Raw genomic sequence first — 23,346 nt, 5'->3', positions numbered from 1 at the left:
TGAATCAGGAAGTACAGAGGATTAGTAAAAAGGAAGTGGGGGGCAGCTATGAAGAGAATAAAGATTAGAAAGGTGTTTGGTCTTTGAGACATTGCTGCAGAAGTATGCAGATGTCTAGGAGCAATGGCAGTGGACTGTTTGACCAGAATGTTTAATACAATCCTGGAGAGTGAGATGAAGCCTGAGGAAAGGAGATGAAGTCTACAGGAACCAATTTTCAAGAACACGGTGATGTGCAGAGCTGTAGTAACTACAGAGTAATAAAACTAATGAGCCATAACATGAGGCTATGGGAAAGAGTTGTTAAAGCTAGATCAAGAAGAGAGGTGATGACCAGTGGGCAGCAGCATGGCTTCATCCAGAGAAAGAGCACTACAGACGTGATATTTGGTTTGAATGGAGAAGATCATAAGGAGTTGCAGTGTGTTTTTGTAGATCTAGAGAAAGCACATGATGGGGTACTGTATGAGGAAGTCAGGCATGACAGAGAAGCATGTGAGGGTGGTGCAGGACATGTATGAGGACAGTGAGACAGTAGTGAGGTGTAAGGTAGAAGTGACAGATCGATTGAAGGTGGGGTTGGTTTTCATCAAAGCAGAGAGCCTAGAGAGGTGGAGGCATGCTGTTGAATATGGAGCTGTCAGTCAGGAGGAAAAGAAGAATACCACAGAGAAGACCCTTAGATGTAGTAAAGGAAAGCATGCAGATTCTTTGCATGACAGAAGCGGATGTAAGTGATGGGGTGAGATGGAGACAGGCAATCCACTGTAGTTAAAAGAAGAAGAAGAAGACGACAATAAGCTGTTTAAAGTTACCACAAGGTTAAAGCACTCTGTGAGAGAACCTTTGACAGATGAGTAGAACTCCTTGTTGCTGTGTTGCAGACCTGGTGTCAGCCACCAATACCACCAACGTGAACATCCCTCAGATGGCTGACACACTGTTTGAGCGATCCACCAACGCCAGCTGGGTGGTCGTCTTCAAGGCCCTCGTCACCACACACCACATGTGTGTCTATGGCAATGAGGTTAGTGAACAGTAAATAGACCATTTAACATGTGAAGCAGTTTGGTTTAAGCTTGAATCTCTTCTAATCAGGATAAAAGATCAATAGAAATGCTGAATAGTATATATTATAGTATACTTTAATATAGTAAAGTTTTTTTTCTAATTGCTGACAAAAACAGCCACCCCTTTGAAATAAATAATAAATGTCTGGTGTGGTGTGAAGTTACCACTTTAGAGAGCTGAAATTGGTCTTTCAAGGCATTTGCAGGAAGCCTGATGTTTCACAAATAAATAGAGGCTTTGACCACAAGTTAGTGGAATGGGTCCACTGTGCATTACTCCTGTAAAAGCTATTAAATAATGGAATAAAAGCTTGAAAAGCACAACAAAGAAAACCCTTACTAAAGATGTCAATGCTGTGTTGTTGGCTGTAGTTTTCAGCTTTGACTTCTACAGGAATGTTCACTGGGTTTTCTTTCTCTTTCTCAGAGGTTCATTCAGTACTTGGCATCCAGGACATCCTTGTTCAACCTCAGCAACTTTATTGACAAAACCGGATCTCATGGTAAGACGACAGTCTGATCAACTGTAATATCCTCCCTTTGTGTCGTTGTGTATCGTTCTTTGTAAATGGATAATCTGATAATAACCGCACATTACTGAACTTTCTCATCCTTTGCTCCTTAGGTTACAGATTTTAGAGAAGAACCTACATAAAGTTAGGAAAAATAGGAACTAACAGGAAAATAACAAATATCACATATCAGCTACAATCCCAGCAGCCGATCTCAGTGCTGATGGATCAGCCGCTACCCTTCCATATATACATTCAATCTAGGGTGTTGTTTAATTTGTTGCACGCTTTTCAAACCACCTCCTTTCCTGCTCCACCTTTCGCTTGGACTTAATCGGTGTCAACTAATGAGATCCATAATTTGTTGGACAAGGATAGAATTTTTGTAGTTTCATCTCTGTACACAACCAGACAATCTAAGTGAAGTACAGACTTGAAGAATTACAGCCCTTTAAATACACAGCTCCCCCATTTTCAGAGATTTAAAATGAATTGGACAAACTAACATAATTTTAAATATAAGGACTGTTTTTAATACTTGGATGGAAATCCTTCCCAGTTTATGGTTGCTGAAGTTTAGAACCCATGGACATCACCTAATGCTGTATTTGTTCCATTGCAAGGTGGCTGCTAAGCCTTTACTGCAGCCACCTTTATTGCAGGGTCTTTCCATGTACGGTTTTATTCAATAACTGAAAAATCAGGTGATCCTTTGAAGAATATTTTATTTTTTTCCTCGACAAACTGTTGCATTGCTTTTGTATTTTGGGTCATTATCCAGTCCTGAAAATCTAATTCTGGCCTTTCTGTTTTTGAGTGAAACCAGTGATTTGCACCTTGTTATAAGCCATCTTCCATTCATGAATGCATTTCTTGATAATGATATGTCTACTTTCTTAAGAGTGTCCTTTTTCTTAACTATGGAAAAAATGCTGTCATCATGCATTTTGTTGTCTTCTGATGTATTTCGGACCTTTTAGAGTTGCTTAACTGGCCAATGCATTTTTTCCTTTTAAGAATGTACCAGATCACTGATTTGGCCCTCACAAAGGTGTATTTTTAGCCAAATGACGACCTCGCTCACTTGCACTGACATCCCTTTGGACTCTTAAAATTACAGTGAAAAGCTATGAAACCTTATTATATCAAATATTGTGTCTTGTGACTTCATTTGTCATGAAATAATAAGATGACAGGTCTCACTTGAATTGGCAGATTCATTTTAGCCTCTGCAAATGGGGGCTACATAAAAATATTTTTTGTTTGATGTGGTACATTACCACTGTGGTAATGTACAGAGGCTACAAAATTGTGTGTTCAGCAAATTATGGACCAAACTATCTCAGCTACACACGGGGAAATTGTGCTTCCTGTTATATTGACTGCTTTAGGGATACACTGTTTACTGCAGGTTCTAAAAAATATTTTCCCACTAGGACAAAAAGAGATCAATGCATGAAGTGAGCTGTTGAGAAACAAATGACAAATAATAGAAATAATCAAGAAACAAATACGAGCAGACAGCAAGAAGCCTATTAGCTTTTTGTTCAACAATCATTTAATTTTGATTTCATTTTGTGTAGGCTATGACATGTCTACATTCATCAGGCGGTATGGACGATACCTGAATGAGAAAGCCTTCGCTTACCGCCAGATGGCATTTGACTTCACCAGAGTCAAGAAAGGGTACGGTAAACACGGTGTGCATGCAGTTGCTCATAGCAACATTTGTTTGGCCATTAGCATTTTCTTTTACATGCTTTTACTTAGTGTGTGGTTAAAACCTGTGGCTCTTCTTTTGTGTAAAATACTCTCTCTGTTGTGTTACCTCAGCGCTGATGGAGTGATGAGAACCATGACCACTGAGAAGCTGCTGAAAGGCATGCCTGTTCTGCAGACACAGATTGACACACTCCTGGAGTTTGATGTGCGTCTTTGCTTTGATTTGCACACTTTTTCGCTCTTTTTCTTCTTCTTTATTTATTTGGATGAACAGAACCTCAGACAGCCCTACTTATCTCTGTCCTGTCTCCCCTCAGGTTCATCCCAAGGAGCTGAACAATGGGATCATCAATGCTGCATTTCTGCTTCTCTTCAAGGACTTGGTGAAACTGTTTGCATCCTACAATGATGGGATCATCAACCTATTAGGTTAGTAGTCCACTTAAAGTGAATAGATTGCAGGGTTTTTTTTGTTCATTTCACCGATGATAATCAAAAAAGATGGACAAGGTGTTTGTCAGTCAGCAAACCTCTTGTTTTTGTGTGTAGAGAAATTCTTCAAAATGAAGAAGAGTGAATGCAAGGAGGCCTTGGAGATTTACAAGCGTTTCCTGACCAGGGTGACAAAGATTGGAGAATTCATGAAGCTGGCTGAGGTAGCCTCAGCAGTCCTTTTTCTTTTGACTCACATAGTGACTGTAAAAACTGAGTCTGTGCAGTGTGATAATATTGTTTTTTAAATATATATATATTTCTTTTCTTTAACAGACAGTTGGAGTTGACAAAAATGACATTCCCGACATCAACTATGTAAGTTACATATCACAGCTCTCAGGGTTTTTTAATCCCACTTTGCAAGCGATGGGATCAAGAATATATAATGCATATGAATACCATCCATCTCCTCTCACACACACATGCATACACAGAAGCCCATGTCTCACCCACCACCATCTCCCCACCCAGTGTCTCCACCCAGGGGTAGTGGTGGATCTAGCAGACTCGGATGACGAGGACTGCCCCTTTAAACCTCTCGAGGAACCGGTAACCACAGAAACAAAGGGGTTATTTTGGCTGAGTGCCTGTTTACAGGATGAAGTGTTGGCACGTTGACCTTTCTTTAATTTGACAAACAAGTCACACAAAACACACAAATCACTCTTGTGTTTGTGTGTGCATAGACACATGCATGTGACTAATGCGGTGGGATTTTCTCTCACTCTTGTTTCTGGTGATTAAACCTCGGCTGGAATGTATCTGAGGAGATGATTTAAGATTTGTGTGGAGTTGTGATTACAGTTTGAAATTTCTTTGTTCTGCTCAGGCTCCCAGCAGTATCCTAGAATCTCTGGAAACCCACATGAATGGCCTGGAGGATATAAAAGGTGGAAAGAAGGGGTAAGACGTAACATTTCTTTGCAACGTCATAGTAAAAACATTAGGATAACTCTTTCTATCTCCCGCTTTTGTTTTCACGAGTAGCCAATAGAAATATTGGTAGAAACAGGTTTTGTATTTCTACAGTTTCCTTTAACCCCTCCTCTCTTTTACTCTCCTTTACGTTGATTTGGAAACACCAGTGAAGGGTGAGCATATGTGTTATGTTTCGTTTGCAGTTTACTAATTATTTAGATGTATTTACTGTCCCACCTCTCGCCCCACCCTCCCCCAGGTAATAAATGGGCACATTATTCACATGTGAATTATGAACTGGATCAATCGAATAGTTCACACGTGGAAATGTGTGTGTCGGTGTGATTACATGCGTGACCTCTGGGAGACACATGTTTTGGTAAACAGCAGGTCACCACATGTGTACTGTCATACGCTAATATGCAATGTGAATCGCTATATGAAGGGTTTCATTCCCAAGTCAAACTGAAAATGAAATAAAAGCTGGCAAAATCAGACTGATTTAACAAATCTTATGGGCTGGATTTTATTCTTGTTTTCATACTTGATTATATATTATGGTACTTTGGAAATTAACTCTTCATATGATCACATATGATGCAGTCTATCTTAAATGTTTGTTTGAATCCCCGATATTGAGTTTAAAATGATCTGTAAAATTGAGCTTTTGTCAAGCAGTTTGTTTTAAGCACATCACTTATACCTCCTCTTGTTCTTCCACTTTCAGGTCTCCAACAAAGGTAAGATGCACATTTAAAGTAGTCTGTTTTTTTCTTTAGCCTTTTATATTGTGAATCAGCACTGAAAGGGGGCTTGTCTGTCTACTTTCCAGGGATCTCCTACAAACAATGTGTCTCCAACGTCAACTCCAGCCAAATCTTCAAATGCTGTTCCCACATTGCAGCCTCCTCCTGGGGACAGTGCTGGCAGCGCTGCTGCTTCAGCTGCTCCTGAACCGGCTGAAGAGTAGGTTCCTATTTCTAGTAAATACCCCGCCAATGCAACCTTTCAAAAAACATTGGATTTTGTTAACATCTATAAAATACCATATACTTACAGTGTATCTGTATTGTCAGTATTGCCAAAAGTAATCACCACCCATCAGAATTGATCAATCCAATTCCAGCATGGTACCATGATACGATGCCACCCGTGCAACATGTCCAGTGTGAAATTTCCTCTCTATGAAATATTCCACAGTCAGCTGTTAGTGGTATTATAACAAAGTGGAAGTGATTGGGAATGACAGAATTTTAACAGACAGACAGAAATCACGAATTGTGATTTTTTGGTGTCTGCTTGCCCAGTTTAGTTTATAATTTCATTTAGTTCACATGTATAATTTGGATGATGGGTAAATGATCTCAGAAGCAAGACATTTCCCACGATGTTGTCTCCACTTTTTTTAGTGCTAGGTAACAAAATGTCACTCCAACAGTGCTATTTTAACCTCACCCAGCTGATTAAGTGCAAGTAAACTATTGATCATGTGCAGCAGAAAATTTTCACTCAGAAAAGTGTGGTTAAAACTTTATCATCTTCCAGTTCATTGCTAGATCTGGATCCACTGGCCTCTACTGGCCCTTCAGCACCATCAGCTGCCCCCACATCTTGGGGAGGTAAGTGGCCCTCCTTCCTTTAGAACAGCTGCTGGTATCATGCACATGGTTTTCGTCGCAGTCATTGTTAGAAAGAACGACAGGTAATCTAGTCCTTTTAGTGAACACGTAACAGTCTATTTTCATTGGAGTTGACTAGAGAATCAAATCAAATCCCCAGAACAAGACATATCTTCTCCCTGTTTCTTTGTTTTCTGCCTCCGTAGATCTTCTTGGATCAGGTGAGTGCAACTCCTCCTCTTTACTTCACCTGTAGGATCTGGTCCAGACTAGTCCATTCGTAAAACCTCCTCCAGGTTGCCTTGATTTTCCTGGTTTTCTTGCTGTAATATGAAATTGAAGCAACCTGGAGGCAATATATTGTTTCTCTATTTAGAAAATATAAAAATAGACAACATTGCAGCAGTGTCACATGGTTACTTCCCTGTTTGTCTCCTCAAGCTGTTCTCTTAGTCTGAGTACTCTCTTTGTTTCTCTCTGCCTTCTCCCTCCCCTCCCTCCACATACTCCATTGTCTGTTTTTGGTTTATAATGGGGGCTATTTTGGTTGATTGCTTTTTAATATCTATTTCTTGGTTATGACTGGACAATGCTGGATCATTTGGCGACTTTTAATTTGTTTAAAAATACGGGTTTTTCTTCTTCTTTTTTTGGCCACTTCTAAATGATCTTTATTGGGCTTTATTTGGATTGACCTTTCTTTTGGCTTTTTTTTTTCTTCACTCTCACAACGGTGACTCCACTGGCTATTTTGGTTCCTCTTTTGTGGTTTATTTTGCCTCCTTTCTATGGGGATTTCAAACACCCCTGATGGTACTGGAAGAAATGGGCGATTCCTTGCTATCTGAACCCACCCTCGCAGCTGAGCCCACCCCCTCCCTTGCAGCGGCATCGCCCACTCCTGCAGCAGCAGAACCTGGAGTCTCTCTAGCTCCTCCCACTAGCACAGCAGCTGCCACCTCCCCTGGCGCCGCCAATGTGGATCTGTTGGGAGGTCAGTGGGCTTCCAGAAAATTCTCTACGAAGGAATCACTCTGGGAAGCTCAACTGTAAAACCCATCACACGATATGATAACACAGACGACTGCATGCTCAAACACGTACAGTATGTAGACAGAACTTTGCTGAATTATGGCAGTTGTTGTCTGTCCACTGCAAGCAAAGTTGTATCATCAAAAACTTTCACTGCGTACTGGATTGATGCACATCCCTATCAACTGCCTTAAAATTATAGCCCCGCATTATTTAGTTATATTTAAACAGACTAAATACATTTGATTATGGATTAACCATGTCAAAATATATACACTTAATAGCTTACAATGCTACTCAATGTTTAGAAAAACTTATCACATGAATTTTCACTTTTCATTTCCTAATGCCACAGTTCATGACAGTGTAGTAGTCCCTGCCTCTGTTAGCATCTTTTTGACGTTGATGCCCTAAAAACATCAATTTATTAACAAGATGCTGATCGTAATTTTGGCCGGCATTGATATTACTCAGCGTTAAAAGAAGGTGAAAAGAAAGAAATGCTTCCATGCAGGTTGTGTAGAAAAGATGGTTTGTGAACTAGGGTTTGCCATTTTGGAGGTTACTATGTTCGTTTTCTTGTGACGCTATTCATTGTCATGTGAGGGTAGAGTTGGGGGAACTATCAGCTACCCTGCAGCAATGCTGACTTATTTCACAAGATTAATCTGTAACTTATCACTGTCTATACTTCAGCAGGGTTATTAAAAGTGTTTCTTAGTGAGGAGACTCAATAGGTGTGCCTCTTGCTTTGGGCTCACAGAGTGTGCACATTAGTGACAGGAACACATATTGGGTGAACATGAAGGGTCTAACTACAAGGTGAAGATTGCAAAGTTTCTTCTGATAGAAACTCTACAAGATTTACAAGAAACTGTAAATCCAGACAGCGTTACCACCACAGGCCAAAGACAAAAAAGCCGGCTGACTGGTTAGGTTCCACTCCCAGGCATGCGTGGCTGTGCTGAGTGGGGTTTTTCTCATCATAGTTGAAAGGTTTGCTAGATAAAGATTTGGGGGCAAAATAGGGCATTGTTAATTTGCAGTTGATGCATCAAACCCTGTTCAATAAACTATCATTCTAGCATAGCTTTGAGAGATGTTGCATGCCAGTTGTTCTTGATCAGTTCATTGCTTGGCTGAATTTGTGCACAGCCAGGATTGTAGTTCTGGACCGTTGGCTTGCTTTTCCTGTGCTCCGTGACATAATAATAATCTACTGTATTACAGAGAGTGGTATAGTGGCTAACGTGTGGTATAAAAGATTTCCTGTGTCTGATCATGTAGCAACAAACAAAAAATCAGTCTATTACTAAAAGTACTGTGCACTAAGTGGTGCACAGGGTGGTCCGAATTATCCATGAGCTGTTATTTCCACAGCACACCGCAGCTAAGTACAGTACTGCAATTACAACTTTTGTTTCAAAATGTTATGAGCGGAATTGATCAGATTTGGAGAGGTACATGAAATCTTGTCACCATTCAGGGTTGCTCCTTCTTGGAAGAAATTTACTTGGGTAAAGTGTGTAACTATGTGGGCAGTAACAATGCTTTAGTGTCATGAAAAGTGTCATTATTTAAATTACTAAAAGTGAAATTCTGATGTGAAAAATATCTCAATATAGAATTTAAATGAATGAACTAGCTAATATGATAATAAGAATGACTAACAAGCAGTTTAGTGATGAGTTGTGTTTTAATCGTTTATCGGTGGTACGCAGTTTTATGTGATGTGCTTTTTTGGGAAAGCAATCACATTATTTTAATCCATACAAAATGTACAATCAGATTTAGACTTAATATTTCTACAGATATTCTCCACATACTCACCACATGTTCACTTTTGGCTTGTATATACACTGCTGCACTCATGCGTCCTGTTTGATAGGCCGTAATGCTTTTCTTTGATCTCTGAAAAGCAATTCTATCAAACCCTGTCACATGTCTACAGCTACAGATGGCAGCTGTAACACTTGTAGAGTCCTGGCTTATTCGGCTCTTTGTGCACTAGATTAATCCTTGCTGTAATGCCTCCTGTCTGTATTCCCATTTGCTCATTCACCTGTCAGTCATTGATGTCACATAACAGTTCTGTACGCTGCTGTTTCTAAAAGCTGAAAACAGCTTAAAAATGCTTCTGCAACTTAAACGCTTTAATCTTATGTTCTTTTTTCTTAATAGTCTTGTTTTCCTCTGGCTTTTTGACTCTCTCTTTTTTATCCTTATTTCTTCATCTGTCTCTCTCCGCGTTTCTGTCCTCTCCTGGGGTTTTGCAGAAGCCTTCGCAAGTCCTGCTCCTGCCGCTGAGGCCTCCGCAGGAGCAGCTGAAGGTGGGGCTGCTGCTACATCCACCCCAGCTGCCAACGCTGGAACTGGTGGGTGACCAACATCTGTCTGTGTGAGAGAGAGTGTGTATGTGTGTCAGCCAGTGGCATACATGAGAAAGCAACAACAACAAAAAACATGCAGTTAAGCAATTCTTTCTTTACATGTTTTCTGCATGAAAACATACAAACAACACAGCAAAGCAAGTTAGCTAAAAACTCAAAACCTCAACAGGAAAGAAGCTGTGAGCTAATTTGTGATGCTAATATTAGCTTAATTAGCTTTAGAGATTTGCTGGCTTCAACAGCTACAGCTATCTAAAATAAAAACCAATTGTTTCAAAGTTGTTGTTTTTTTGTTTTTTTTAATTACACAGAGTAATAAAAAACCTACTCACAGTAGAAAAGGTACAGGTGTAACTATTAAAATAATGCTAGCTTTTGTTTGTGTACGTTGAGTCACGCTATCGTGGCTTTATATTTTCTCCTGTAACTTTTCAAAATGCGCATATTTATTTAGAGACTTAGACTTAGAGACTTAGAGCTTTTTCTTGTCATTGTGCAGTTTCTTGCACAGCGAAATTGGGTAGCTGAACCACAAAGGTGATAAAGTAAGAAGAAGAGAAACCAATATACAACGAAGGCGGAAAAGAAATAAATAATTAAATAAATAGAATAAAATAAAATAAAAACAGTGTACATGTATACATATGTGAGTGGAACTATATACATGGTGTATGTGTAGGAAACATTGAAACAGACTGGGACCAAAATAATTGCACATGAGCCAAAAATATTGCACAGAACATGGAAAGACTGAGATATTGCACATAGATGATCAACAGCAGTGTCAGGGTGGATGTCTTGGGGAAGTCTTTACACACTCTTAGTTTGCATTAAGAGTTCTGACAGCCCACGGGAAGAATGGTAAATGGTAAATGGCCTGTATTTGTATAGCGCTTTTCTAGTCCCTAAGGACCCCAAAGCGCTTTACACAACCTGTCATCCACCCATTCACACACACATTCACACACTGGTGATGGCAAGCTACATTGTAGCCACAGCCACCCTGGGGCGCACTGACAGAGGCGTTCTTTAGTCTGTTGGTTTTGCACCTGATGGATCTGAGCCTTTTTCCAGAGGGCAGGATGTTGAAGAGGTGGTGGCTAGGATGGAGGTGGTCCTTTATAATTGCCCTGGCTCTGGAGAGACATCTTGAGCTGCCAATTAAGTCCAGGGAGGGGAGTGGACAGCCGATCACCTTCTCTGCAGTTCTGATGAGCCTCTGTAGTCTCTTCTTGTCAGCTGTTGTGCAACCAGCGTACCACACAGGGATGGCGTGCACCAGCACACTCTCGATAGTGTCACGGTAGAAGAATGCAATTGTGTGAGTCAGAGTTTCTCATCAATAATTACTATATTTTACTTACATACTTTATTTTCCTAGTTAGGAAGGTATTCTTTCGACTTCTGTGCATTTCCGTAGTTTGAACTCAGAACATGGAGATAACATGGGCACAACAAAGAGTTGTTAAAATACAGGACTTTAATGGAATATATTGCTTGTTATGTTGTTTTTGTATTTCTTTTATTATGACTGTGAAAGAAGAAAATGTTATAACTTTACAGAGAAAGATGTAGATGCCTGTGGTTGTGAATGTGTAAAGCTTAATGAGGGTTTAAACTCACGTCTTTGTGCAGGTAGTATGGATTCATTCATCATTACTGCTTGGGTATGGAAGGGAAATCTTGTTAGTGGCGTTCAAGAGCAAGAATATTCATGCTTGTCTTTTGTCATCACAAGAAAACTTTAGACTTTCTGTTATGGAGAAGACTGCCTGGTTTTATTTGAAGTTCCTAACGTTATGGACTGTGAAAGGATTTAATATCCGCTCCAGTTGTTTGTCATTTTCTCTCCCATCACAGATGCTATTTATAGCTGTAACTGTTACGACTGACAGCAGGAGTATGTTGGAGCTCTGCACATTTTCACCTCCTATCATTCCCATCTGATGTTTTCCATTTCTCTGACCTCCTTCTTGTGGTTATTGCGGTACTCCTGTAACCGTTACATAAAACATACAGTATTGTGCAAAAATGTTGAAAAATAATGCAGTGAGTAGCTTCATAAGTTCACCCTCAAATCAGTAATTGTTGTGCTTGCACTTTTTCTTTGATGCAGCACCAGTTCTCAAAGGAACATTTTTCAAAGCATCTTGAAGCACTTGCTGCAGTTTTTCTGTGTCAGCCTGTCTCTCACTTTTCACTGTCTTTTTGTGTAAAGACAGACTGACGCATTGATATTGGGATCAGGCCTCTGCGGGGGACCAGATATCTAATGTCTAGAATTGACCTAAACCTTTGCTCAGTGCCATATGTCTGCTCTCTTTTGTATCAAAGTCAATGTCTAACATTCCCCTTCTCTCAATGTTTTACATTTCTTTCCTACCCCCAACACCCCCCATTTCTTCCCAAAAGACCCCTTTGCTCCCTCAGATGGTAGCACCAACGCAGCGTCTTCAGGTCTAGACCTTTTCGGCATGATGTCAGTGGAGAGCAATAACCCGGCTAGTTCCCTGGATGCCTGTTTTAGCTCGGGTGTGCCCCAGCCCTCCCCTTCCCATTCCCCTTCACCGCTCTTCACCTCCTCATCCAACACCATCACCACCACTGCAACCATTTCAGCTCCTATTGCCGCCAGCACCACCAGCCCTGGGATTGACCTTTTCAGTGGTAAACATTGGAGATTTGTGTGATCCGGCATTAGTAACTATCGCATCATACTGAGGCAGGCTGGTGTCTTCTTGACTCTGATTTGAGGCTGTTTGACATTTTTTTTGTCATTATTTTTATGAGGGAAAATGTGCACATGTTTGCAGCTTTGCCTCTCCAGTTGAAAGAGTTTGAGCTTTTTAATATTCCTGTCTTGGGTGCGCATGTATTTGTAGATATCTTTGACTCCATGCCAGACACGAGCTTCTCCAAAACAGACCTCGCTCCCAGTGCTGACTTGTTTTCAGCAGGTACCCTTTTGCACTCAATCTGCCATCTTGCGCGTGCTCTTACTCTCATATCCTGTCTTGCTGTTTGTGTTTTTCAGCTTTGTCCTTGGCTTTGATCAGGGAAGAAAAGAAGGAAATGAGATTGCTCTGTTATGGGTCAGCTGAAAGCCACTGAGCTGTCTGAAGCATTTAGTGAATGACACTTACCTCTTTTCTTATTCCGGCATGTACTGCGTGCACTGAAACTGAACTTGATAAAAGCGCACTGTGCATTATAATGAATAGTTTCTGTGTGTGTGTGTTTAGTGTGTATTTGTGCGTGTTTGGGGTCTAAAAACATAATCTCCACCTTGCCTCCTCCAGCGGATGTGTTCAGCTCCTCTGCCCCCATCCTCTCCTCAGCACCCCCATCCAAAATTGACACAGGAGCCATCATGAATCTGTTTGGTGGTGGGTAACTCACATGACCGCCTCCCCTCACTCTGCCTCTCTTGTTCACGCTGAGGAAGCGAAGGACATAAAATGAAACAAGTGATTTTGAAACCATCAGGTTTTCTCCTTTATGATCATAGCTATTGCGATTGTTGCTGCTGTATATTTTGTTTTTGTTATTCATGTGGGTGGATACATTATTGGAGATTCGCACACAGATAGCTGAGATGAGTCAAAGTATTTATCAACTGCTAATAATGACTCTGGCTCAAGATTTTCTTTCTGTTAAACTAAAAGTGGCTACACTACTTCAGCACAATTATACTTGCTCTCATTTATCCTCTAGAAAAATAGGATTATGAGCCCAAATCTAACAACTAAAATTCCTTGCTGTGTATATCTGAGTGTTACATGTGAAAAGGCCATTTTTATAAGCAGTATGTGTGTGTGATGTTTTCATTTTCTGAAATCGAAAATCCTGCGCTCATGCTTTCAAGCCCTCTTTTCTAACTCTAAGCATTTTGTCTGACATTAATAGTGTGAAGCTGAAGGCTGATTGTTCCCCTTCTTTGCCTTAATGCTGCGATGGAAATGGCTCGACCCACTGCGACCCTGTCATGGAATGAATGGTGGACTGTGTTTATGTTTTTTGGTTGACCTGCCAGAGCCTACAGGAGGAGATGCCCCAGCTGCTGCTGCTGCCCCTGCTCCTGTTGCCCCCGGTGCTGAACTGATGTCAGGTAAATCCTCAGATGTGGAAGTGCCAACCTGAATGTGATCAGTGAAGGTTATATCATCATGTTTGTATGAAATAGTTCCCTCTCACTGCATGTATTGTGGTCATGGATGGATTTCATAACAGATATTATGAGCACAGGTCTGGAGGCTCCTGAGCTAAAGCCTCTGTATTAAGGTTTGTTTTTGTCGAGTTTAAAGTGGAAATAGACTGATGGTATTGTTTTGTAAAGTCTGTAAGCGTGGAATAAAAGAGAGAACATTAACCAGAGGTCCTCACAGACTGACTGGATGGCGTCATGGTACCGAACAAGCACGCTCATTTATAGAATTCCCCACTCAATAATTATTTCAATGATGGACTCATGCGCTCCAAATATGAGTCTATATTATTAATATATATGCGGTAACAAACTACTCACTCATCAGAACTTCACCTTTCAGACCATGCTCTCAGCAAAGTCAGTGCTGCTCAAGTTCCTTAAGTCCAAAGTCCTCCCCTCTACTCTCCTTCCTCTTTTAAGGACCACTTTTTTTTTGCTTTGGCTTGCTAAACAGAGGAGCTACTCTGTTTTTTTTCTGACACTTGCCAAAAACAAAAACAGTTGCATACTTGACATCAACAGGTTCACATGCATGTTCTGCAAATGACAGACAGCACAAAAGGATTTGATTCATAATATTAGTAATAATATATTGTTTGAATACAGTAAGGCTTTGGTTGATGAGTTAACATGACTTAAACATATTGTGGAACTTTTATGTGTTAATAGATCTATCGACCTTGCTTCTCCTGTCTTTTGGGCCCTGGATGCCCTGTCCAAAAAAGAATAGGTTGGGGTTTCTGCTTAGCTCAGAGGCCCTAACCTGATCATTCATCCATGGCTACAGCTGTTCATCTTGTAATAACACTCATGATTCCTTGTTGTTGTCTTGCTAATACCATAATATCACTTTACAATATTTTACTAACACTTTCTTTGATAATCTTAAAATCGGTTTGCTTGCCAGACTAGCTGTTTCGTGTCAGTGGATGTATCACTTACTGTTTCTATTAACTTTGGTAATGGTTAATGAAATGGTTTGCTGTCAGCAGCTTCTCTTTGGATTGTATTTATTAACTTTTAAGAGCAACATACATCAACACTGTTTGTGCCACACAAAATGGTGCATGTTTCTGCTGGCTTGGTTTTTGCTTCAGTTTCATGATAACAGCATCACATTTTGCTTATGACGACTTATATTCTTCGGAAAATCCTCCAATCTTTCTCACCTTTCAATACTTGATCCCTGCTTATGTGGTTCCTGGTCCTCTCCTTTTGTGCTGCTGGTCTCATATTATATAACTAATGGTCTGCAATACTTCTGCTTTAAGGCTTAACTCTTTCTCTTTTCCTTCCTTTCTATCAACCATACAATAACCTCCTTAGAAAAAAAACACTCTATTGAAACCTCATTGCATTTTGCCCCCTCTCTCTTTGGCATCTGTGCTTTTTTTTTTTTACTCTCCTCTCTTTCTCTCTCCCTCGCTCTCTTTCTCCATCTGGCTCTTGGGCTGGCTCATTTCTTGCTTCCTGCCATTTGATTGGGTGAGTCCCCTTGCTCTTTAACACGCTAATTTCCCACAGTGCACTGCATTGCGGTGGTGCAAGGCAAGCTCAGCTGCACTTTCTCCTGAAACACCAGATGCTTGACGGTTATGAGGACTGTGTGAAGTAGCAGTTATTATTCAGTGCTTCTTTAGCATTTAACCCAGCTTCATTCTAGCTTCAGTGCTTCTGCCCTCATGCCAGTTTCTGCAGCAGTCACAAACTCATGGGAAAACTACATTAACGGTCGCATTCTTGACATCATGTTTGATGCTATGCAGAAGCAAGCTCAGGTTTATATCTGTCCCACATATATATGTACTTTTAAAGTTCTTTATCTTACTGCAATTGATCATAACAGATGTCTCCTGAGTCATATATTCGATGGTTTTATGTTATATTCTATTTCACATGATTGAAATTCACTAAGATTTAGTATTTTCCAAAAAGAAACCATATGTCGTATTTTAAATGAACCAACTCTTCCTCAGTAGGTTACATTTCAATGCTCTCTTTTCGCTGTTGTCATGGAGACATCTGTTGGTTGTCATGGTAATATCCCAAGTAATAAGAAGGCCTGCTCTTGAGTTGTAGTAGAGTGTGAGAATTGCTTGTAGTGAAGGATACTAATATCTCCCTCCCCTGTCCATCTTCTCCCTTCCCTGTTGCACCTCCTCCCTGCTGTAGTATTTGATGGCCTAGGGGATGTAATGAAGCCCACAGTGACTCCCCAGGCTGGGGATGTTGACACCTCTATGGCTAACATGGCAAGTAGTAAGTAGAGTTTTAGATTTCTAGATTTCTGGACTATGTAATGCAGTAAATTAACATTTTGAGAAATATGCTTGTTTGTTCTCCAGCAGAGATTCTTAAATTGCAAGGTTTGCTTTATTTATTCATTCTAAATAAATTGTGAAAGGCTTGAGAGTTACTTCTTTACATATTAAACAAAAGAGAAAAGCAGTCTTGGGAACGTTAGATGTGCTGGCAGTCACATTTTCTTTTATATTTAACAGAGCCAAACCTATTTATGGTATACATGCCCAAAATGCTAACTAAGTAATTTGAATACTTATAATTTTGTTACAATGTAAAACATTTGGGAATTTGGTGAAATGAATTTTATTTGAGTGGCGTACAATCATTACATTTATTCAATATTCAGTTCAAATCAGTTATATTTCTATAGGACCAAATCACATCAACAATCACCTTAAGTTGCTTTATTTTGTATGGTAAAGACTCTACAAAATTACAGAGAAAGCACCAATCATCAGATGACCACCTATGAGCAAGTGCTTGGTGACAGTGGGAAGGAAAAACTCCCTTTTAAAAGGAAGAAACCTCTGATAGCACCAAACTCACAGAGTGAGTTGCTTAAAGTTTATGAGGGCAAAGAGTCATTTTTTGAGTGTGTGACTCCATCTGACACTTAGTTCACAATTTAAAAAAAAGTCAAGTAAAAATAGCAGCAGTAGCTCTAACTCCCCTATAAACCACAAATATGTTTCTTTACACTTAAAATTATTTATGAAAGTAAATCATTCTTGTGAACTTTAAGAGTGCTTGTGTTAAAGATAAGCCAACTTATTAATCTTTCCACCTCTGTTAAAAGAAAGCAAAGAAACTCATCTACTAAAATGGCAAACATCTACTTTAACTGACTTTCTGTCTTGTAACTTAGAAATCACTGCAGTAAATTACAAGTTACAAATGATGCGACAGATTTTTTTGCAGTACCTTTTTTCTCTCTTTCTTTCCTTCCAAGATCTCACAATGGGAACTCCAGCGGCCCCTCAGGTAGCTCCCCCAAGTTGGGGTGCTCCGATGGTAAATGTTGTCTGTGTCTTAAAGCATGGAGTGGAGCCGCATGCCAGCGACAGATAGGGCAAACCTGTAGCAGCAGTCACAAGTGTCGCCTTCATCACCATATGGAAAAGAAACAGGAAAAAAAAAACTTATAACAAATGCTTATGTTTTGGAGATTTGTCCTCTTTCTTTTCAATATGGCCCAGCTCTCCAGGTTCCAGGTGTACCATAAAGCTAGGAAGCAGGGCATAAATTTAATTCAGCCTAATGTGTGTTTCTGGAATATTTACTGGAGAGTGATGAAGGGGGAAGTGATAGTACTGCATTAAGAAGCTGTTGCTTGGAAACAGCTATTAATTTTTGAGTTTTCTTTGAAACCTGATTGAGTTGAGGCAAACCTGGACATTGCAGTTGGTTTGACGCTTCCATCTGAAGGCTACATGAAACAAGCTTCACTGCTCTCTGAACCCCTGTTCATATGCAAATAGACAACAAAAACTGAAGATGAAGTTGGGCTTTCTGTTGTGGCGTGTCCTCGTTTCTTGTGTGCCAGTTTGTTTTGTCCAGCATTCGGTGTGTCTGTCCTTTTTTTTTTTACCTTAAATTTTTGTTTCCTGTGTTCATTTTGCCATATTTTCATCTGAAATGTAGTATAGTAACATCCCACCTCCTCCTCTCCATCCCCTCTCGTCCACACCTTTAGACCATACCCATGGGTGTCAGTCCTTTTATGGGGATTCACCCTAGCTTCACCATGGTAAGACCTCCAGTCCAGTCTAGTAATGCCCAGGCAGGACATTACTGGATAACTAATGGACAATCACCCCCTTTGGGTGGCCCTCACACACCCATAAAATAACAGACATCTAGTTTTATTGACTCTTTTCCATTCCATCAGGCCGGAGCACCAGTTGCTGGAGCTCCCATGATGCCAATGGCGAGACCAGGCTTCCCAGCCGCTGGGGTGACCCCAGGAGCACCGGTAACACACTTGATTTTTTTTTTTTTACAATGGAAAATATTATTATTTGCACAGGTTACAATGACAAAAGAAGGAATATGAGTGCTAAAATAAGGTGTTTTACAGATGTCTCCTGGAATCGCCCAGAGCCCCAGGAAGCCTCCACCACCCAGGAACGCTCTGGATGACCTCAATATTAAGGACTTCATGTAGACTGACTGATCCAGAAACCCCCAAGGTACACATCTTTACTGATAGTATGCTGAAACTGCAGATTCCTCTCATTACGGATAACATTCGTATAGTTTTTCTCTGTAGAACAGGCTGGGGTTTCAGCATAACAGTAATCTACAGCACTACTACCATCAGTTATTCTGCTTAAGATGTAGACATGCTTGTTGCTTGTTGTAAACCTGTTGTGCAATTGCTAAACTAAAATATCTCATATGTCATGAAATAGCAAAGCATAAGGAGAAGAATTTGAGCCTTAAACAATAACCACATGCAAGTTCAATTTGATGCTGGAAAAGTGGTTCCCAGACCTGAAGATAAAATTAAGGGTGGTTTTTCTGAGTTTTTTTTTTTTCTGTAAACAGACAGAAGTCACTGGCAAATATCAAGATTTTTTCTGAAAGTAGACTTCACAAATTTTAAGTGATCAGCATTCACAAAACAAAATGTGCTAAAAGCTGCTTTGGATTGGGATCCACAACAGTACCGATAAGGTAAAGAAACCAAATGTGTGACATTAGGGTTAGGGAAAACATCTTGTGACAGTTAAATCAGATATCACATGCCAGTTTCATGCTGTTTAATAATAATAATGCAATATGTTGTGTCTGCTAACACATTCCTCTGACAGAAAGCTAAAACAAGACCATGTTCTTTCTCTGTGTAGGTTTGTCATCGTGTCTGGAGCTCTGTGGAAGTGGATGTCTGCACCCCCCCCCCCCCCCCCCCCCTTTTTCTCAGCCTCTTCAGCCAGCCATCAACTCTTCGATCTTTGCCCCCCCACGACCCCTGAAAGCAACCTGCCCTCTTTATCTAATGTTGTAGCACAACTGTGAATGTGAACCCTAGATACAGAAAAAGAGAATTCCGTTTATGTGTGTGTGGGTGTGTGTGTTATTCAGTGTTAACATTTACTTAATATACTACAGAAAAATTAACAAAAAAAATCAGTAAATGTGTATTTAGATTCATTCTGGATTTTGGCGTATCAGCTGACTTGGAATGGTGGATATATGTTGGTTTCTTTGCGCATCTCCCAGACGAGGACTGTGTTGTTCAATGTGGACTGTGTTCGGTGTAACTTCACTGGCCAACTCCCACTCCTCTATCCCTGTTGTTCAGACTAATACTGTTTATTGTCATTAAAGACTTGGTTGTACCCATATATATCTGATGGCCATCCATCCTACCTGTCTACTTCAAGTTTTTTTGGACAAAAGCTCCTTATCAAAATGTACTTAAACACCACTTGCACTGCAAATCTGGGCTTATCACTAAAGACATTAAACAGTGTTTCGTTTCATTTTCACATTATCTTTTTTTAGGGATTGTATGAAACATGCAAAAATTGACATATGCATTTTAGACTATTTTAAATGACAGATTATACATATTTTCTTTATTTTAAGTGAAAAAGTGTATCATATATTTTTAGTTACATTAAATTATATGGTTGGATAAAAATGCAAGTAGACTAAAAAGTTTCCCACTTTGTACATACCTCTGAAGCTGTAACAAATATTGAGTGGAAATGTTGCTCAGAGTGTGTGCTGTGTCGCCCTTTGCTGGTGTGGAGTGGTACTGCATCATGACGTGAAACAGGTGAATCTGGGAGGCACTCTGAAAGAGCTGCATTCCTTGTTTTATCTCTACATACGATGAGTCCAAGTTAAGGTGGAAACAAAGACACGAGGAAGTGTTTGTGATTGGCCTCAGTTGTTTTTGGGTGATTTGTGATAGAGCAGCAGTTGGTACATTTGTTCATGTGCTGCTAACGGGCTCACTGTAAAGCACTCGAGTATACGCTGGATGTTCTGTGTATTATTTCAAAAAGTGACTGTATCTTAATCCATTGTGGCATTAACAAAGTGTTGAAGGAAAAATAAAAATGGCACCTAAAAACAAGAAGAATGTGGATGAATATCAAAAATTAAGGATTCCTTTCTTTTGTTTTTTGTTACATGGATGACATCACCCCCCCTCCCTCAACCCCACCTGCATGTGACTCCAAATGAGATGCAATAAAAGACACATCTGTTGATCTCAGTGACCTCAGTTCATCACTTATGCCTGCTTTGGTTTCTATCAGCACTATTTATATTTAACAACAAAAAAAGTGTTTGTGACATGAACACTACCCAAAATAATGAAAAAAGGAAACTAAAAAAAAAAAAAAAAGGTGGATATTCACAATTAACAATTGAAGCACATATTGTTAGAAAGAGGGGATTCATGAGTTTCACATGGTTGCTGGTAGGTAGCAGTGGCCTTGAAAATCTAAATGTGAAATTGCACAACAACAACAACAACAGAGGTTGTAGTGACTCTAGTCATGCTTGCAAAAGCAAATGTAAGTTGTGCTATCATATTATTAGATTCATATAATGAATCTAATATGATTGTTAGCTATCTGTCGCAGGGGGACATATTGAGCACTTGTGAACATTGCATGTTTTGCATATGTATACATTCCAAAAAAAAAAAAAATCCCTTCTCACCCATCTGGGGTACTGCCTGGTGTGGTAGACCCCAGCCTCTATGGATCTTGTACTTAGAGCTTGTTCCTGTGCTGCCATGATTAGAGCCTCTTTGCTGTCTTTCACTTGATCTTTGTCCAGCCACTAGTAGGATTTCTGGATGTGAGCCACTTCCTCTATATGCTGGTACATACTGTGTCGGGTAAAACACCTTATTTACTGCAGCGCTAGAGGCAGCTGTTTCACGGTGGCTGCAATGAGCATCCAGCGTTACCTTCAGGTGGTGCACTTTGAGAGGAGGTTACATGAAGTTGAAGCATGGCGGCTGTTGGTTCCACTGTGGCTGGTTTCAATGATCCTGTCCATCCCTGCTTTAGTGGTTCAAAACCTGGACGACGATCAGCACTGGATATGCTGCAAAGCTCACTACTCCTCTGAGGGCCGGAGGATTGCGGTGGTGTTCACAGGATTCCTGGTAGGATTTGTGGCATTTTTGTCATAGCTTTTTCATACATCAGTCTCTACAGAAAAGTGAATCGGGCAGCCTTTTTCAACAATCCACAGACCACGAGACTGATTATCAGCATTGTTGTGACTGTTTTTGTTCTACGTGTGCCATATTATGCCATGAATATTGTGGAGATAGCAGCTGTTTCCCTAAATAACAAGCCCCTGCTGAGGTTTTGTGAGGACAACTGGGGCACTTTTGCCTCTGTACCATTTGTAAACAGTGCCGTGAATCCACTCCTGTATGCCTTTACTTTTAACCCTCTCAAGGCAGGCGTTGCCAATTTGCAATAGTTGAAAACTAACAACCTGATTACCCCACATACATATTTTTAGTTTTTTTTACTCAGAAGTACCACTGCAGGACTTGGTTGTGCATTAGCAACAAAAAGTTTAATTTGAGCCTGAGAGGGTTAATCGTTTTTTCACTCTTTGCCAAAAAATGCTAAATGTGTAATGGAAAAGATCTGAATTCCCCCAAATTGGACTAAGGCAGGGGTCAGCAACCTGGGAGCTGCAAATACTTTTTAACATCTAAAATGAAGATAACACTTTTTTAATAAAGCAGGATTCTGAGATAAGATATTGTGGTGAACTCCTGCAGAGTGTGCCGGGGTTCTTCCTGTGGATGTCTCATTGATTCCTTGGAAACCTGCTTATCTTCCCGACTTGTTCCATCATTTGAGCTCAAAGCGGGGGGGGGGGGGGGGGGGGGGGGGGGGGGGGGGGAATGCAAGGGCAGGCTGTATGCAGGTACTCATCTACATCCCAATCTGGCATATAACAACTTTAGTATGGGGTTATCTGCTGCTTTTGCAGTTAAACTGTGAACGTCAAATTCATGTTAATTGGCCTTTTTAAGTGTGTCCTGTCATGAGCAGAGATGGGCAGTAACGCGTTACTTGTAACGCGTTACTGTAATCTGATTACTTTTTTCGAGTAACGAGTAAAGTAAGGGATTACTATTGCAAAAACGGTAATTAGATTACCGTTACTTTCCCGTAGGAACACTGCGTTACTGCGTTACTAAAACCTTGATTTATTTGCGAGAATGTCTCACGACAGTGCGCCGTTAGTGACAACAACTGTGTGCAGATCAACAATGGATCACATATCGATTGTGGGAGAGAGTAGGAGCGTGCAGCGTTTAAAGTGTGGAAGTACTGACCTTACTTTGAGTTTGATTCCCTAAAAAGTGACAAAAACATTAGCGTCCATTGTGCGTGGGAAGAAAACTTATTTTTACAGTGAAAAAACCCCTAAACTTCCAAGCAAGTACCGAGTGCGCAACGACGTAATGGGAAACTCACAGAGAAAGTCGCGGATTCTTCAACTGACCGCGGCACACCTGCACCAGGGTAAACCTCCGCCTACCGCAGTCCTGCTTTACAGGTGAAAATAGAGCAACAGGGCCACTGAGTCTTTGACTTTATTTATGTTCTGCTGTGTTTTACTTGCATCTATTTGAAAGAGTGAGTGTAAACACAAAAAACATTTTATTTTATGTGCTGGAATGTGCAGAAAATAGGTTTAAATGTTAAACTAATTTATTCAACTCAGAGAATGTTGCATATAATTAAATTTTTGCTTGATGCATAAAGTTAAAAGATTAAAACTGATAAAACAAGTTAAAAAAAGAGATTTTTCCATTTGATTCCATTTTGTATGATGGATTATGCAGAAAAAGTAGAATTGGGCTGAAAGATCTATCGCTTTATCACCTCTTCAGGTTTTAAATCGTGTTTTTAAAAAGTAACAAAGTAACTAAGTAATTAATTACTTTTGAAAATAAGTAATCAGTAAAGTAACGGGATTACTTTTTTGGGGAAGTAATCAGTAATTAGTTACTGATTACTTTTTTCAAGTAACTTGACCAACACTGGTCATGAGCATGTTATTACCACACGCACA

The 23,346-nt window shown here is 40.1% G+C and overlaps 1 protein-coding gene, 1 long non-coding RNA gene and 1 pseudogene across 5 annotated transcripts in view; 2 read left to right on the top strand and 1 right to left on the bottom strand.

Moving 5' to 3' along the window:
* LOC309688995 (clathrin coat assembly protein AP180-like) overlaps positions 1-20,385 on the top strand; it is a 30,863-nt gene extending 10,478 nt beyond the window's left edge. The window contains exons 3-26 of one of the 3 annotated variants that reach the window (XM_082505107.1): positions 885-1,027; positions 1,498-1,573; positions 3,166-3,268; positions 3,416-3,509; positions 3,622-3,733; positions 3,854-3,960; positions 4,073-4,114; positions 4,629-4,702; positions 5,445-5,457; positions 5,550-5,683; positions 6,263-6,336; positions 6,543-6,557; positions 7,160-7,330; positions 9,645-9,743; positions 12,171-12,425; positions 12,641-12,715; positions 13,058-13,144; positions 13,792-13,866; positions 16,138-16,224; positions 17,219-17,250; positions 17,963-18,016; positions 18,158-18,241; positions 18,347-18,458; positions 19,119-20,385. In XM_082505107.1, the coding sequence (XP_082361233.1) occupies positions 885-1,027; positions 1,498-1,573; positions 3,166-3,268; positions 3,416-3,509; positions 3,622-3,733; positions 3,854-3,960; positions 4,073-4,114; positions 4,629-4,702; positions 5,445-5,457; positions 5,550-5,683; positions 6,263-6,336; positions 6,543-6,557; positions 7,160-7,330; positions 9,645-9,743; positions 12,171-12,425; positions 12,641-12,715; positions 13,058-13,144; positions 13,792-13,866; positions 16,138-16,224; positions 17,219-17,250; positions 17,963-18,016; positions 18,158-18,241; positions 18,347-18,433 (2,093 nt within the window). In that variant the 3' untranslated portion in view covers positions 18,434-18,458; positions 19,119-20,385. Of the gene's footprint in view, positions 1-884; positions 1,028-1,497; positions 1,574-3,165; positions 3,269-3,415; positions 3,510-3,621; positions 3,734-3,853; positions 3,961-4,072; positions 4,115-4,628; positions 4,703-5,444; positions 5,458-5,549; positions 5,684-6,262; positions 6,337-6,542; positions 6,558-7,159; positions 7,331-9,644; positions 9,744-12,170; positions 12,426-12,640; positions 12,716-13,057; positions 13,145-13,791; positions 13,867-16,137; positions 16,225-17,218; positions 17,281-17,962; positions 18,017-18,157; positions 18,242-18,346; positions 18,459-19,118 lie in introns of all 3 variants that reach the window. The other 2 variants (XM_082505108.1, XM_082505109.1) reach the window with 2 other exon arrangements.
* On the bottom strand, positions 13,110-22,739 carry LOC309688998. The gene is made up of 4 exons (XR_014271222.1): positions 22,604-22,739; positions 17,191-17,369; positions 13,785-13,894; positions 13,110-13,194 (listed from the first exon to the last, which is right to left on the bottom strand). It is a non-coding gene; the product is annotated as an uncharacterized lncRNA (long non-coding RNA).
* LOC309689708 (leukotriene B4 receptor 1-like) lies at positions 20,695-21,755 on the top strand (annotated as a pseudogene). Its single transcript has 2 exons — positions 20,695-20,704; positions 21,096-21,755. The product of its transcript is annotated as a leukotriene B4 receptor 1-like (transcript).
* Positions 22,740-23,346: the final 607 nt, after the last annotated feature.

Source organism: Aulonocara stuartgranti (assembly GCF_965226115.1).
Source record: "Aulonocara stuartgranti genome assembly, chromosome: 15".
Classification (NCBI taxonomy): Eukaryota; Metazoa; Chordata; class Actinopteri; order Cichliformes; family Cichlidae; genus Aulonocara; species Aulonocara stuartgranti.
The sequence above is the reverse complement of the archived record's forward strand: the minus strand, read 5'-3'. Positions and strand labels throughout refer to the sequence as shown.